Here is a 17,806-nt window from a genome sequence, read left to right as displayed (position 1 = left end):
AGCCATGCCATGCTAACATCTGATGGAAAGTATAACCCCAGGAGGGGAGTCTGATGTAGCAGCAGATTAATGCCTGTGGTTTCTAAATGGCATTATCAAGAATGTCTTGTGGGTGTGAAGTGCAGGATTCCATAAACGTGTGTCAAAATGTACCACAGTGCTATGTTTAGCTGCTTTGATAAGTATCATGTTGAGGTGGATCTGCTAGAATCAACACAACACTGGATAGGGAACTCCGAACTGAAGAACATTTGAGAAAATTGATTGATTTTGGAGCACATCTTTTACTGTGAGGATTTCCTAACAGATACAAATAACTGTTACATTTTTATACAATCCTCTGTCTGCATTATGTTTCATTTATTTAATTTTTTTAAGAATCATACAACCGTTATAGGCTAATGAATTCAATATTTTTCTAGTTCCTGAAGCTTGGCCTTTGATCTATTAACTGCATAGTTTTTAAATGCTAGACACCACTTTTCAGAAATGTATTTGTTCAGTTATTGTATCTAAAAATGTTTGGAGAAATTGATCAAATTCTGAGGTATAGGCAAACATTATAATACAAAAAAGAGAGTCTTACACCCATTAAAATCAAAAAGGCCTCTGGCGACCCCTAGTGAGGGTCAGATGCGGTTTGTTTACATTTTGCAGTGACGTTGACGTCACTACTTCTTCCTCTGCGGCACGTTAGAGCCCACTACTATTGCAATAATGCCCCGAGTGGCTGTTATTGTTAAGTAATGCTTGTGTTCGTTTGGATGAATTTATTTGAGCTACGACTTCTTTATCCTCTTCATAATGCAGACTGAGCTCTGTGTAATTAGTTATTATGTTTAAGTTCATCCATGGTAATGCTCTGAGATTTGGTGTCCAGGGCTGCTGGGCCTTCTTAATGGTTGTTTTGCGTTGTTCTGTCTTTTTATTTTTGTGTTTGAATGTGTTGTATGTCTGTTTTACATTAATGGTTGAATCTAGCAATCTTTACAATAATGAATCACATTTATGCGTAACAAGTGACAGGAACATTATTTGTTATTATTTCCAGACTGGATGAATTAAAGGGTATATAAATCATTCATTTGAATATCAGGAGTATATTGCCCAAAATGTATTTACTTCGGATATGGGTTGTCTACATAAACCTAATATCATCACACTCTCTGAAACTTGGCTTAATAGTAACATTTCCAATAGTGAACTACAAATCACAAATGATTTGCTTTACAGATCTGATTGATGCAGCAGGGGGGGAGTTGTGGCTATTTATGTTTCCTCTGACCTTGTGACTGAGCTAATTGCTACTTCTATAGAGCCTCTACATTTTGAATGCATTTTTCTTAAAATCATTTATCATGAAAATAAATGTTTAACTATTGGTAGCATCTATAGGCCACCTTCTTCACCTGCAGAGTCTTTTAACCACATCATTGACACTATTAACTCCATTTCCTGCAGAAAAGAAATAATCTTGCTTGGTGATTTCAACAAAAATCGCTTGGATAAATCATCTGATAGAGAGAAAAGACTTTTCGGTGGTTTAAATGTTAAACAGCTAATTAATGAGCCGACTCGTATCACTCTTAGAACCCAATCTCTGCTTGACTGGATACTGGTGTCACACACTGACAGAATCTTAAAAGCTGGTGTCATGTCGGATTGCTTCAGCGATCATTCAATTGTTTATTGCGTGTGGAAAATCGAATTAATTAAACTGCCTCCCAAACTAGTCAAAATCAGACAATATAAAAAATGGAATGTTGTAGAATTTTTTTTATAATCGACTGTCATATTGTCTCAATACTTAGAATATTTAATCTCCGGTTCAATCTGGCTTCAGGACTAATCACTCCACAACAACTGTGCTACTTACATTTTTGAATGACTTTTACTCTGCTGCAGATGATGGTGAACTCACAGGTGCAATTTTTATTGACTTGACAAAAGCCTTTGATTTCGTTGATCGATATCTGCTCTTGGATAAACTTCACGGCATTGGCCTTTCTAATAATACAGTATTATGGTTTAACTCGTACCTTCACAATAGAAATCAATGTGTGGTTGTTAATGGAAAACAGTCTGACCTGTTGATCCAACAAAAGGGTGTACCCCAAGAATCAACTCTGGGCCCACTTCTGTTTTCTATTTACATAAATTATTTATCTTATTAAATATGTCTCATTAATTATAGTACTCAGCTTTATGCTGATGACACTGCCATATAAATTATACATCCAAATCTGACTTTACAAAAATTCAGATCTCTCTTCAATTGGATTTTAATATTTTATCACACAATAAACTACTGCTCAACAAAACAAAAATATTATACTATTGTCTTTGGTACCAGGCAGAAGCTCAAATCTAAACCTAATGTAGTAATAAAATGTAAGGATGGCACTTCTACGGTGGCCCTGAAGTGCAAAACACCACAGCATTTCAGAAAACATTACAGCATTTCAGAAAACCCAACAGCATTTCAGAAAACCCAACAGCATTTCAGAAAACCCAACAGCATTTCAGAAAACACAACCGCTTTTCACAAAACACCACAGCATTTCACAAAACACCACAGCATTTCAGAAAACCCAACAGCATTTCAGAAAACCCAACAGCATTTCACAAAACACAACAGCATTTCACAAAACGCCGCAGCATTTCACAAAACACCACAGCATTTCAGAAAACACCACAGCTTTTCACAAAACACCACAGCATTTCAGAAAACACAACAGCATTTCACAAAACACCACAGCATTTTACAAAAACCCACAGCATTTCACATTGGACGGAAAGGGTATTCCTTAGGGCAGGGGTCGGCAACCCGCGGCCCACGGGCCGTATGCGGCCCTTTAAGAACCTCTGCTCTGGCTCCCTTGAGCTTAGACAAAAATAAGAAGGAAATAATATAAAAGTATTTGTAGGACTATTTATATTTTGTAGCATGGTTGAAAATGTTTCATATCTTGTATTTTGAGGCGATACTGTGACACATAAATAAAAAACAAAACGGTTTTAATTAGATCAACTAAAATATGCGTCACATCCTGCTACGGTCCAACGCTAGCGCCTTTTCTTGGAGGCGAATAACCTGACCCCCGGCTCGATATGCGAACTATGGATAAATTAAAGAAAAGTACCGGAGGAACACAGGATTTAATTCTGTGTGGACAGAGTTATATGCTTTCACAGCAAACAATGCTGGTTTACCGGTATGTTTGATATGAAGAGAGAAGTTGTCAACGGTGCTGCAGCCTTTACGTATCGAGGAACAACAAGGGAGAGGAAGACAGCTGACGATCTTCAGTCATAATTCAATGGGGTATGTAATTTATTTCAGAAAACACTTTTTTTTATATTCCATGGAATGCTCTTAACGTCTCGATAGCAAGGAATATATCAAATGCTTTGACAATAAATACATACAAAAATTAATCTCTGGAAGCCGTAGTACTGTAAAAAGCACGACCAATCATCTGAGCCGGCCCGGCTAAAGTAACTGGATGGCCTATCTGCATGTCAGCCTTCCATCTGTGCACAAACTTATCTCGTGCCCTCATTGGTCATGTGCGCGTTCGTGTGTGTTGGAGGAGGGACTCTGTAAGAAAGTCTGAAGGAAGAGGCAGATTTTTTCCGGTTGTGTATTTTCTAATTCTAGCGCATTCAAGCTGGTTTCTCCATTCTTACCTACCGTACCTTTAACTCTTTTTTAGGGTGCAGCTATATGTTTTATTTATTTCAAAGTGGGCCCATTTTAATAAAAAAAAAAATCCCTTCAAATGTGCAGAGGACTCCCCAAGTGCTGTGTTTAATTTATTTTAAAGTAGGCCTGTGTATTATTTTTAATTCTCCTTATAGGAGTTCTTTGTTTCTTATTAGAAATTATTAGTATTCTTCAGGAATTCATCCACAAAAAACACACTGTACGCTGCACTAGGTCAGAAACCAGAGGGGACTGTGAGGACCAGTTTTGGACAAAATGTCCTCTCCATTAAAGGCAGCTCATTGTGGAATAGCCTCCCAACTGAGATACAGCATTGTCCCACTGTCAATCGTTTTAAAGGACAACTTAAAGAATGGTTGAGCAACAAACAGACGTGCAGACCAACAAATAGAAATGGTGTGACACCTTCAAGGCACAAATCCCACATAGGTCAAGATAGTTTTCATAAAAATGAAGAGAAATATAGCCATAAAACGACAAAAAAAGAAGTCTACCGAACTGAAATAATACAAAGACATGTTTTTAAATGTTTGATAAATGTCACACCACTAAGTGGACATCATTTATGAACATCACAAACTGAATGAAGCATGCATAATAAAAACATTGATTGCACAGCAGCAATTTCTGAGCATCCATGCATGTTCTGAGACAGTGAAATAAATAGTGCGCTGGAAGCTCTGATTTTATAAAGATATGCAATGATACTTTTTATGATATGCAAATGCAATCACACACAGTACATGCACACAGGCTTCTATTATATGTCACAATCATTTATGATTCTCTGGGGGACGGTGATGAAAGGAGAAACCAAACAGAATGCAAGCGCTGGAAAAGGACAAGTTAGAATATGAGAGGAGAAGAGGATTGAATAATATTGAAGAGGAGAGGATGGGAAAAAGGGAAACAGTAAGTATAGTTGAGAGGAGGGGAGGTTCAAGACAAATACTAATGAGATAGAAGGAAGGAAGGGATAGAAAGACAGAAGAAGATAAGACAGTACTAAAGAACAGTGAAGGAAAAAGAGAAGTGAAAAGGAATAGAGACAAAAGCGTGGCAGAAAAGAGGATTAAGCGAAGGAAAGAGAAGTTTGAGTCAAAAGTGAAAAATAAAGATAAAAGAAGAAGAGGGGTGAAGGGAGGGTAAAAACAAGGAAGGGAAAGGGATTGAGGAGAGGAGAGGAGAGATCATCCACTAATCACAGGGTCGATGGTTACAAACTGAACAGAACAACACCTTGCTGGTAAAAGCTGTGGATAATGGCGGCCCATGTAAACAACACAGGGATATTTGGGGTAGGAGACGAGGAGAATATCAAAGGTCCCATGTCATGCTTTTCTGGTTATTACCCATCCCCTTGTGTGTTATGTAGCTTTTTCTGCATGTAAACGGTCTGCAGAGTCACAAACCCTCAAAGTACACCCTGTAGCGAGTACAACTCTAACACAGAAAAGACCTGTCTATGCTGCCCCAGAACGCCTCGTTGGAGATTTTTTCTCATTTTTTTCTTCCTGAGTATAGTGACGTGACCATACCCAGGTCCAAATGGACCAATCCGTGGAGCTCCTCACACAAACACACTCACTCAGCCTTATCTTTTCTCAGTCGCGCTACTCCAAGGAGTTTCGCCGGCACACACCTTATCTTTTCTCAGCCTCGGCTCCGTGGATCTCCACTCACAGTTCGCCACACTCACGTGTGTGTGTGTGACTCAGGCTGAGTCTTGCTGTCTCGCAGACCCCACGCAGCAACCAGGAAACAACACCAGTAATCCAGCTCACACTGTCCGCTCCTCGCAGCAGCGAGCCGCGCAACGTCCCGCCAACACGGCACCCAGACCCCAAGCAGCATTCTCATCTGTTTGTCATTACTGGTGTCATTTTTTGGTTGCTAACGCCATTGTAACACATAAACACTGATGTTCCGCTGTAACGGTGGTTGACTCATCAGAACAGAGTGGGCGAGCTGACCAATCAGAGCACAGTGGGCTCATGGGGAGGGGGGGGGGGGGGCAGGAGCTCCAACAAGCCGTTTAGGACAGAGAGGGAATACACATACTATACAGAGATACTGTATGAGAAACCAATGTGAGTTTGAAATATTGAACAATGTAAATATATTCTAGTATACCTCAACAATGGAATTATGATCAGTAGAAATGGCAATGACATGGGACCTTTAAGAAAGCATGTAAGAGGAGAGGAGATAAGGGAGGATGGAAGTTAAAGGAGAGAGGAAAGGAAAGACAAATATGTATCTGAGAGCGGAGTCTGCAGGTCTGTGTGTACCTGAGGGAGTTGGAGAGAGACAGGGAGGGGGGGGGGGGGGCAGATGAATCCAACACTGTCAATCATGGCCAAGATGCCTCCAGTCACCGCCAGCCTGGACCTCTGCTCAGAAAACACCATAAATAACCTCATAATGTGGATGCCAGGCCATAACAGACACACTCTCGCTCTCATTATGGATATACTGTACTGAATGAAAAAATGAGGTATAGGCCTACTGTACGTGTTTTCAGAGGAGCTTCCTGTGCCTGAAGCTTTCAGAGACAATCTGTTGTTTTAAGTTGTGAGTGAGCTGCAATTCTGAGCAACCTGAAACTGATTAATTATGCTTTGGGGTTGTTCAATCTCGTTTCATTAATTTAAAGTTATTATAATTTAAAATTATTTTTTGGCCCACCAGTCACTTTACGACTGGACCTCGGGTATGATTCCTCCTCATGTCCTGATACCCAGTACATCGACTTTCATCTTTACCAAGAGAGCTAAAAGGTTTTTTCATCATTTGTGATCTGACATACCATAACCAGACAAACTGAGTATTACATTACATTAAATAGTCTTTGAAGACCGCATACTGACATTAACTTTAACATCTTTATCATTGGCTATCTACAGTTAAACAATTATCTGTTAAGGGCTGGTCTGTGTGGACACCTCAGAATAGCTAGCTGTGGCAGTTCTGCATCCAGTTAACAGCAATATATTTACCAAGAGTACTTTCAGGAGTATATTATATTTGTACTGCTCCAAACAGATATCAGATTTTGTCTAACAATGAAGTATTAAATTCAGTTTCTAATCATTTTTTCATCACAGACAGATTGTCTAACCCCAGCCCAGAAACACATGATGGGGCTGTGATCGGCTTCCATCGACAAACAGAAGACTAAAATCCTTTAAGTGGGTCCAGTGTGTAGCGGTTGAAGCAGAGAGCCTCGATCAGCAGAGCCAGTAGGGGTCCAGCATTGTGATTAAAAAATCAATTTCAGCTTCCAACTAAACTGCATTCCCAAAACTCAATATACAATTATAATGTTCTGTAAATACAACCCCCTATTCTCAGAAGAGCAGAATACAGACAAAAGGTACAACACTGCAACACAGAGTGTAACAACATTATGAAATCCATGCTTCCTTGAGATATGCATTTGAAAATAATAAGCATTTGCAGTGCTGGCTGAAAAGGATGTAGAAAACATTTCTGAGACGACGCCTTCACATGGAAGACAGCCAGGACTAAGAAAGCAGGGATGAAGCTGCAACACACTCGCTATCTTCCCGATAAGACGGCGGAAAAATCCAGCTCACTGCTGGCTCATATATCTCCTCCCGAAGCCTTCTTTGATCTAAAATCATAACCTGCTTTTCAACAATTAGCCTCCTTTGTTTGATTTGACGGCTCGCTGCTTTTATGTTCCATATCTAATTCCTCTACCCCGCTACATGTCATCAGGGTTAGAAATAAACGTTATCCAATGCCTATCAGAAAATGTGTTTATGAGTGGCAAACAATCCTCTTAAACTCATCCCCGGTCCCTGGGGGAAGCTTTGATCATCAGCAGACGTGTTGCTGAGGAACCACAGTCGTTCCTCTCTCCGCAGAAAGAATGAAGACAATGGGGAAATAAAATGTCTTGGCCAATTTCTTTCCCCACTAGAGGCTTTTCTGTGACAACCTAATGAGTGAACATTTCTTATCTGCCATCTGATGCAAGTCCCTGTCACAGAGGTGGAAGGAAGAAGCATGGGATTTAATGGCCCACTACTTTGTCAATCACTTCTACAGAGGGGGGCAGTATCTGCAAACTGGTGAGCTCAACAAATTCCACACACATGCATTGGCATCCCACACCAGCTGTGTGTTGTCTGTGATCACCCCAGATCTGTCGATACAGCGCTGAGAAGCAGCAGAGGATTGCGAGAGAGGGGCTGTTGTTAGATCCGAAGCCTCACATATTCAGATAATGACCAGTTACAATCAGTGTGTGATTGTTATGGCAGAACAGAGGGCATGTAACCTCCTCTGTATTGTTGCTGCCTTGGAGACAGAACAGAGTGCTTACTCATGGCTGACTCAGCTCTCAGATGACGTGGGGGAAAATACAACTGAAAAGTTGTGTTGCTGTTTCTGGAAGTTGTGGAAAACGTTTATACAATGCGATATTAAAAATTAATTTTTGGACAAGTTCTTTCAAATCCATCATCATCTCCACCCGGACCAAAACCTGCCTCACTAGAGTAGAATCTGGGATGCAATGCAATTTCCTCAGACTAAACCGTGAGATCATCTGACATGCTCATCATCGTTCCAAAATCTCTCACCAAAACCAATAACAACTTCCACTTCACCATCAATAACTCCACTCCATCTCCCTCCCCACTCATACACAACCTTGGAATCATCACAAATCGACTACTGCAACAGCATCCTCTACGGTACACCATCTTCTCAATAAACTACAGCACAGCCAAGGCCACCCATCTGCTCGCCCACACCGGCTCCTGTAAACACATAACCCCTATCCTCCAGAACCTCCACTAGCTCCCTGTCGGTCAAACCAATCATTACAAAATCCATGATGCCACTTGAGGGAATAACTACTTTTTTCCTCTAAGAATGACGTTCAATATTCACATTACGGTACTGAGGAAAATAACTGGCTCCAGTTTTGGATATGTGTCCCTTCAGAAGAACACAGGGACAGACTCCCCAGCTAGCAGGGAACGTTCTCACAACTTTGGCTAACACTACCTACAGGTTCTAATAATGTTTTAAAGAAAACGTTTTCATCTGATGTTCAAAGAACCTTTTTAGGATGTTTATTATTTCAAATAATGTTCCAATATAGTTTAAGGTTAACTAAGACATAACGTTTTAACTGCAACATTCAGAGGATGTTTTGAGGATGTTATTAAGGCCTGAGATGACAGAAAGTTTTTTATAAAACGTTCCTTTAATGTGATATGTTAACAAAGGTGGAACGTTTTGCCTGCAACATTCTAAGGATGTGTTTTGGACGTTGTTGGGTAACACATTAAAGATGTTCTTTATAAAACGTTCCCTCAATGTTACATGATAACAAAAGAAGAACATTCTCAAAGCAAAATTCAGAAAACGTTTTCAGGAGGCTATTCTTTTTATAAATGTTCCTGTGAAATCATCCATACATTCATCTGGCTGCTACTTAGAAATTATTTATCTATGTATCTAATATATATAGAATCTAAAATAAAAATTGTATTCTGGATTTTTTAAATATATAACAGATTAAGATGTTTTTGATAACATTGTTAGAACATTATGCCCTACTGTTCTTAAAACGTTTTCAGCGGGACGTTTTATTTTGGTTCCCGGAATGTTCTTCTGAAAGGTAGGATAACGTTCTCTAAAAACATTCTTAACATTTTTGGTGATAACTTTCTTAAGATGTATGAGACATTGAGACAATGAATAGGACGTATAAAAACAAATGTGCATGCCAATATTCACTCACATGCACTTATAATCACACAAAGGTAAGTAGGCCCACAGTATTCATAATATTGTGTAAAATATCAGAAAATAATCACACTTTTTTCTGACTATATAGGTTGTGTCTCGTATGTAGGTTCTAACTGTTGGATAAGCTGGCCGTGTGTGGTTTGCGAGGGCTGCGTATAAATAGTGTCTTTGTTGGTTGTCGGTTTGTTGTGTGCTGCTCTAGCTTTTTACCAGCATATTCTATGACAACTTTGCCTGCTTTTGCCTCACACTCATTTTTATGTCTCTCCCAGGAGGAATCCAAGGCCTTCCACACTCCCAAGACCAGCCAGGCCTCTCCACCCTGGAACAACTGTTTCCCGCTGCTGCCATTCCAACCTCCACTCCCAGTTCCCCTTTTCTAATAAACAAATGTTACTTTCACCAGCTGATTCCGAGTCTGATTCTGGGTCCCCTCCAGTACATGTGACACCAACAGTGACTTGTAATAGCTGCTGGTCGCATTAAAAAAAGAAAGAAAAGACTTCTAATAAATCGGAACCATAAAGCACGTTATCCTACTCTAAAATAATAACATTCTGGCTACATAAAAAAATCTAACTTGCAGCTGAAAAAGTTTTAAGAATAGTAAGGCATAATGTTCTAAAAATGTTATCAAAAACATTTAAAAAAGGTTATTAACAAGCATTTTAAGAATGTTTTTAGAGAAAGTTGTCCTACCTTTCAGAAGAACATTCTGGGAACCAAAACAAAACGTCCAGCTGAAAACGTTTTAAGAATAGTGGGGCATAATGTTCGAAAAATGTTATCAAAAACATCTTAAGAATGTTATCAAAAACATCTTAAGAAAGTTATCACCAAACATTTTAAGAATGTTTTTAGAGAACGTTATCCTACCTTTCAGAAGAACATTCTGGGAAACAAAAGAAAACTTCCCGCTTAAAACATTCCTAGAAAAGTGAATGGTAACATTCTCAGAATGTTTTGAGAACCAAACATTTCTAGCTGTGATTTCTCTGAAGTGTTTGGCTGAAATACTAAACAGATCATTGCAGCATCCCATAATCCCCTCTGTTTCAGCCTTGTTTCAAAAGTGCTGATTCTGTGTCTGTTACTTTAGATGAAAATAAGGAGCCACTCCCCACGCCCCCCTGCAAGACATTTGGTTAGAAATACCACAATGGTGCTCTCGGAGGATATTCAGGTGATAAGGTGGGGGGGGGTTACCTTGGTTGGTTATTGGCTAATGCCCAAAACATCGTTATGACATCATAAAGTGGCCAAAATCTGATCAGCTCATTTTCAGACAGGTTTTTATATAAATGGATCAGGACAAAAAGAGAGCAAATGTTTTTTCCTGAAACGTTCAGAGTCTCTTTACACAGAGGGGACACATGTTTATGTATAAAGACATGAAAAAGTGGATTTTGCATAATAGGTGAACTTAATATTATTCTGAAAATGAATGCAGAATTAGTATTTTGAGACCATAGTATTTTAAGTTTACTTACGTAAGGGATCTAATTACTTCGACACAATGATACTAACAAAGGAAATTATATGAATATAACAAAACAACACAATAAAATTAACTTTACACATTTAAGTCAATACTCATCAAATCAAGTTACTCAAGTAAATGACTGTTATTTCAAAAAGTATCAACAACCAACTTCCTGCTGTCATTCTGTTCCCTATGAGGCTGACAAGATTAAGACATTCCTTGCAGAGATGTTTTGTGCAGAGTATATCTGCAAATCTGTCCACAGAAATATAACACCTGGCAAAGCTCTTAAAAATCTCCTCGTGGTATTTCTCACACAGAAGGTGTGTCCCGAACAACCACATTTGACCACATATGGTATATGACATAAACCAAGCTCTACGACTAGCCGCTCCATTGGCTGAGCCCAAAATGTGGCCAAAAAATATTTAAAGTAAGGATTGTTTTTAGTCTTGCAGATAGCTAAACATGACTGTTATTGGCAGATTAAGCTTTTCTGAAATGTTGAATTGCCCCAACCACTTTAGGTCCATGCTGATACTGTATAAGTTTGCCCACAATATATTACACACACATGGCAACTAAATAATTTGAAATAAAATGGAAGGAGTCTCTGTATACGTGTAGGTATATATTCATCATGATCCTCACCACCCATTGGAGTAACCGACTTCACCGTAGGTAGGTATATCTCTGAGTACCTTAAGGAAGTTCAGTGTTGAGTGCGTAGTTGTTAAACACTCGGCTAGGTACTCAAGAAAAACAGGCAACCTCGAGGCCAAGCAATCAGCTAATCGGGCACTCCATGGATGTGGAAAATCAAGTTATTATGATGGGAGTATGTGCTGCTTTGCTGGGGTGATTTCATTAAGCCTGCATTTTTTGTATTCTCACAAAATCCCCATTCAACGAAGATATGAGATAAAAGTTCAAACTCCTCAAAGCCAGTGCATTTATTTTGGAATATGAGGCGTAATCCCCGAACACATTTGCCTTTTCTTAAGAACACTGATGTAAGAAATGCTCAAGGAGAAAGATAGTGGAACCATACAGGAACTGCAGAGAGGCTTTTGGCTCTATATATCTGGATCTGGACAGTGTTTATTATTTTAAACTTCGTACGTTATATCACTACATGCAGTCTACATGCCTTATGAATTTCAAATGTCTGTGTTTCGTACATGTATAACTTTCCTCCAGTTTCTGAACAGATATGAGGAGCTGTGAGCTCTGTGTGCTAACAGCTAACGCCTGATGTTTTGGTTTTCTGATTCAACATCAGTGGCGGCAGGCTGAGATCCTCTCCGCTGATTGGCTTTCGCAAGAACACGTCACGCGATTTGCGTGTATCCGCGTCTTTAACATTGGCTTTACATGTAATCACGTCGCCCCCAGAAATCGCATCGAGTCCAGTGTGAACGCACCATTCGTGTAAAACTGTTGAAAAGAAAATGTAGTACCAAGTATTGCCTGTTTATCCGGCACGTAGGCAAATTGCATTACACTGCAACAAAAAAAACAAATCTGGTGACAAAAACAAAAGAAAGATGCTTACGATATTCATGAGAGTGAGGAGGTAATTTTGCACGTGCTCCTTGCCGTGAAACCGTACCACCGAGTCGTCAACTCCCAGCAGGATTTCGATGTTGTAGTCGTCCTCCCCGGCATCTCGGCGGCGGCGGACGGTCTCGTTGACCTGCCGGGCGACAGACTCCAGAGTCCCAGGTACATCCAGCTCTGGTTCTGATCACGGGACAAGAGTGGGTAGGAGTGTTAATGCAAGAATAAGCAGAACAAACAATGTGAAATCACCTAACCAACAGAACCAAACATTTGAAATGGGGCTTTTATTTTGAAATGCTTAATGACAATCAGATATACTTTGTTGATCCCACATAAGTAAATAGGGTTAATAGGGAGTTGCTCCCATTGTATAATAATAATATATATAAAGACAAATAAATTACATGACGATAAGTAAGTAAGTTTGTAGTAGTATACTAGATATGTTGATATAACGTTTGTTAAAATTCACAAAATAGTATAATTATTCATGGTTGGGTTATTTAAATACGTCCGTCATGTAGCTGCAAGTCTTCTTTAGAATAAAAAAAAAATGCTTTAGAATTAAAAAGGCGCATTGGTGTTAGAGGTGAAAATCTGCTGGTGTCCTGGTTCTATTATATTTGACGACTGCAAACAAATCCCTCATCATCTCTCCAAATATTTGTTTTACATCTTCTCAAATGATTTGTAACATCTCAGTTTCATATGATGTAAAAGGTACAATACACATACAAATATTTAAATATTTAGTTTCAGTTTTTCACTGTGCACACAAATGGTTTTAAAGAAATTAAATGGAGAACTTGAATGAACTTGCACAGTACTGTGCCACACTAACAACTAATGGTTCTGCGATGACTCATTCTGTAAAAGCACCGATGGCTGTTTGAGCAGCATTGATCAGGTAAACACTCAGGAGTGTTGAGCTCATGAGGCAGATAACAACTCTGTGACAGTTTGGTAAAATCGCTGCTGATCATTGCCATTTAAACTGCGATTCATTGCCAGTAATAAACAAACATTTCTAGTTTCAGATAATTCGCTGTAGCAACATAACATTAAAATAAGATTTTAATTCAAAGTTTATCTCTCCTCTGGATTTGAAAGTGTAGTGAATTATCAGCTTGACTGGCGCTGATTCCGACATCCAAAAAATGCTAATATTTATTTTTTGAATGGAAGGGCAAGCCCCTCTTAATACCGCTTAGCCTTAAAGTCAGAAGATGAGGCTATCCCTGTCAAAGATCCAACTGCTGATATGAAATCCTTCATCTGGCCCCTTCGGTAGTCCTGAGGAGAGTACAGGACTCTGAGCAGTGATAAGTTGGCAGCGGATATCCCTTACTTTACACTTTCCTTTACAGTAAGACAGACTGCAGATTTAATTTCCCCCTGCATTGAGGCAGAAGTGCTGAATATTTCGGGCATTAGCAGCTCGGTTGCTTGTAAATGCAACCAGAAAAGCTGGTGGGGAACATCTTGGCTCGTGGATGAATCATCAGAGAGAGAGTTTTACTTTACTGGAGCCAACAGCGAGGCTGTGATTACGCCTTCTGTTTGTTTTGGTTGGTCTCAACCGCGTTTTTTTTGTTGTTAGTTTTGTATTTGGTTCATTTAAATCTCGTTTGAGACTGAACCTTGAGTGCACTCAGGGTTCTTATAAACAGAGCTTCACAAATGTTTTCTGAGACATTCTCTCTCATTACAACTTCACTGAAGCTAAACATTTGCCCATCAATCATAAAAAACACAGTTGAACAAACTCTGAAAATCTCCATTGAAAGAAACCTGCAATATGATTATTTTGTGAATTTTTCCATCAGCTAAGTGGAGAGCTCCATTTTCTGTGTTGGCTTGATTTTTGTAATTACAAATTACAAATTACAAGTACTTGCTGTGAATATGTAATGTGTTTCACTTTAAATTATTGTTAACTGCGGATAAAAAACAAAAATTCCAACAGAGAATCAGAACATAATGTCACTGTGATGTGAGTGCAGGCCTTTTGTAAAGGCCCTTTGTACAAACACAATCAGAACTCCATGGGAGCAATATGAAGTAATAACGATAGTTAGTAGATCTACAGGTTGAGAGCTTAAATGTACACACTGATATGATTTGATGACCCCAGAGGTTTCTTTCATTTTCCACTATTAACTGTGGGGTTTCTTTGGGAGTGTTTTCTTGTCCGATGTGAGGGTCTAAGGACAAAGGGTGGCATATTTGCATTCATATTCTGTATAAACTTTAAAGCTCCCTGACACAAATGTAAAATGTGTGATATTGGGCTTCATGAATACACTTTGATTTATTTGTTTTCTATTGCATATATCTCGGTGCAAATTCTTCTCATATGTATACATTATATCAGAGTTCATTATATAGCAGACTCCCTGACTGTGTGTGTGAAGAGCCCCCTGGTGTCCTTTTGCATTTGTTTACAGCCACCACATATTCAATCTGATCCTCAAACTGAACAGCAACTGAAGGCCAAGGGGGTTAATCTTTCATTTGGTAATGTCCATAAAACTCCGCCTGTAGTCTGCCAGCAAGACATTACAGGCATGGAACAAAAACGAAAATGGGTTCATGTAGGTTCAAGCAGCCCATTTACAAACACACCAGATTGGGTAAACAAAGGTCACATGGACTCACAAGCAGCTTGTTTATTAAAGAGATGTTTTTCGGTAAGCTCTAGTACTCCCGTGTTAGAAAGTTTGGTAGAGGGTCAAATCAAAACAAATCTCCTTCCAGAGCAGATTAATGTAGATAAACCTGATGGACGCGTCTGCCCTCAGCACTGGAATTAACCTTCTCTGGTCTTCAAGCCCGAATCCTTTATTATCATTGAATAATTACGTATTGCTATTGTCCAATAGCACTCTTGGAAGAAAATATTTCTTCAGACTAGAGATTATAGTCGAGTTTACTGGGGTTCTCTCCAGGTCAAATGAATAGACCTCTTTTCCAGAACTTATTGAGTGAAGGACTGAACTATGAAAGGTGAGGCACGGCCCGTCATGTTCTCTGAACTTCCCTTGAATAAATAAATGATTAACTCTTAAATAAATGTCACACTTTCTATATTTCATCCACATTAGGTGAAGATACTTTGCTGGCAAACACTTGGAAATCTCAAGCCATAAATAAAAGTGCAGGCCATTTCTCATTTTTCCAGGGATGCTTAGGGCCGCAGACAGGGCCATTGATTGAGTGGAGAGGGAGCTAAAATAAATAGGAAGAAATGGCTGCCACCTCAGCTGTGGCCCGGCTCCTACAGTGTTGGGATTGTGGAGTGCATTCCTCCTCTCCGCCGCTCCCGTCATGACACAGGCATTCTTGTGCAGAGGGCCAGCACCCCCCTCCCCCTCCTGAGTAAACAGGCTTTCTGAGGTCCCTACATCAAAAGCACAGGACTTCCCCTCAGCAGCGCTCCTTAAGACCGCTAGTGTGCTTCAGTCAGCGGACGAGCCCCCCCCCTCTCTCCAGTCCACCCGGGGCCCATGACCGAGTCCCAGGGGAGCCCCACCATGCAGCAGCAGCCCAGGAGATGGGAGAGGCCCCCGTCTAGCGCCTGCCCACACGTGGCACAGAGCAGCAAGGTGGCAGAGAGGCCAGCCAGAGCCGCCACAGGCTAAATATGGCACAGAGGTAAACGACAGGCAACTCACCATCAGCCCGGAGTGGAAATCTACTGTGTCTGCCGGGAGGCGATACCCACACCCCTGAGAGACACATTAAAGGTCCCTTACTATACTGTTTTTCATCAATATATTATAGTTCTTAGTTATATACAAAACATGTCTCTGAAGTGTTTGGCACGAAATACCAAACAGATCATTGCAGCATCCCATAATCCCCTCTGTTTCAGCCCTGTTTCAAAAGTGCTGATTCTCTGACATCACAAAGTGGCCAAATTCTGATCAGCTCATTTTCAGACAGGTTTTTTATATAAACGGATCAGGACAAAAAGTGAGCGAACCTTTTTTCCTGAAACTTTCAGATTATCTTTGCACAGAGGGGACACGTATAAAATACATGAAAAAGTGGATTTTGCATACTAGGTGAACTTTAATGCTGTACCTAACCTGGTTGGGAAAACATAAGGAGAATTTTGTTCAGACTCAAATGCATAAAAATATTGCTCAAAGCTTCTCCTCTGAGAAAGTCGGTCTGTATATTTGTTATCACAATGGTAAAACATTCAACAGGAAAAAGGAACTTTATTTATGGAAAAATGTCCAACATTATCTGGGGTATTTGCATAAAAATATGGACCTGTAATCCTTTTATCTGTTTCTGTTTTGTTTGGGGCTGCAGGATTGGCCTATATACTGTTCACTGTGTGTGAAATGATGCAGAAATGCACACTTGGTGGATAGGACATTTCATGAATTATACTCTGTGAGCTGAATGTAATTTGTCTCATGTGGCACAACTAACATCTAAGTGGGACAAACGGGTAAAGAGAGGGGGCGGGATATCTTTCGGCAGATGTGTTGTTAGAGAGAGGATGTAAATATAATACCAGAACATAATTTATAATTATTTGAATGGACTTGATAATAACATGATGCTTTTTAATCCAGATGAGCTCTTAGAGAAGGAATACATTCATCCATAGAGACCCTGATGTCTGTCATGAACTCTAGAAAACATTTAGACTCAAACTGCTCTTGCCCATACAGTAGGAGAGTTTGTTTCCCATCCATTTAGATATGCTGCAATATACACACAGGTGCCAGCCACACACCTCCATTTTCACACTGGCTTCCCATGTGAGCCGATAACTAAAAAAAAGATTAGAGTGTGATCTAACCGACTGTGAAAAAGACAGGATCAAGGCCGCCAGAAGAGCGGGTTAGGGCACCGCTCGACCTCGACTGTGGTCTCAAAGGGGCTCAGTGAATGAAACAGGACAAAAAAAACATCTGATGACATTTCAGGTGTCTCAGGCCACAACAGGAAACAATTTATTTCAAAGCACACAAACCAATCAGTCTTCAAGGTCAGGGGAAAGGTATAAAGCGGCATGATAAATAAGGTGAAAAGTTGACGGGTCAACAGGTTGCTGCATCCAATTGTCACACATGCTGTACTTTAATATAATACAATACAATTGAAAAACAGCTTCGTCCACCAGGCTGTCAGGAGGCTGAACTCTCTCCCCCCCTCCCTCCTCTCCACCCTGCCTCCACTGGACCGGGACTTTAACACCCCCCCACACACACAGACAC

General features: G+C 40.0%; 1 protein-coding gene and 1 long non-coding RNA gene across 2 annotated transcripts in view; one reads left to right on the top strand and one right to left on the bottom strand.

Moving 5' to 3' along the window:
• LOC307044809 overlaps nt 1-17,806 on the top strand; it is a 449,985-nt gene that overhangs the window by 293,518 nt on the left and 138,661 nt on the right. The window lies entirely within an intron of this gene.
• Nucleotides 1-17,806, bottom strand: part of adamts3 (ADAM metallopeptidase with thrombospondin type 1 motif, 3) — a 201,035-nt gene that overhangs the window by 116,673 nt on the left and 66,556 nt on the right. The window contains exon 5 of the mRNA XM_079690199.1: nt 12,559-12,746. Coding sequence (XP_079546325.1) covers nt 12,559-12,746 — 188 coding nt within the window. The remainder of the gene's footprint in view (nt 1-12,558; nt 12,747-17,806) is intronic.

The sequence above is a fragment of the Notothenia rossii genome (genome assembly GCF_949606895.1).
Source record: "Notothenia rossii genome assembly, chromosome: 6".
Classification (NCBI taxonomy): domain Eukaryota; kingdom Metazoa; phylum Chordata; class Actinopteri; order Perciformes; family Nototheniidae; genus Notothenia; species Notothenia rossii.
This window is presented reverse-complemented; position numbering and strand designations above follow the sequence as displayed.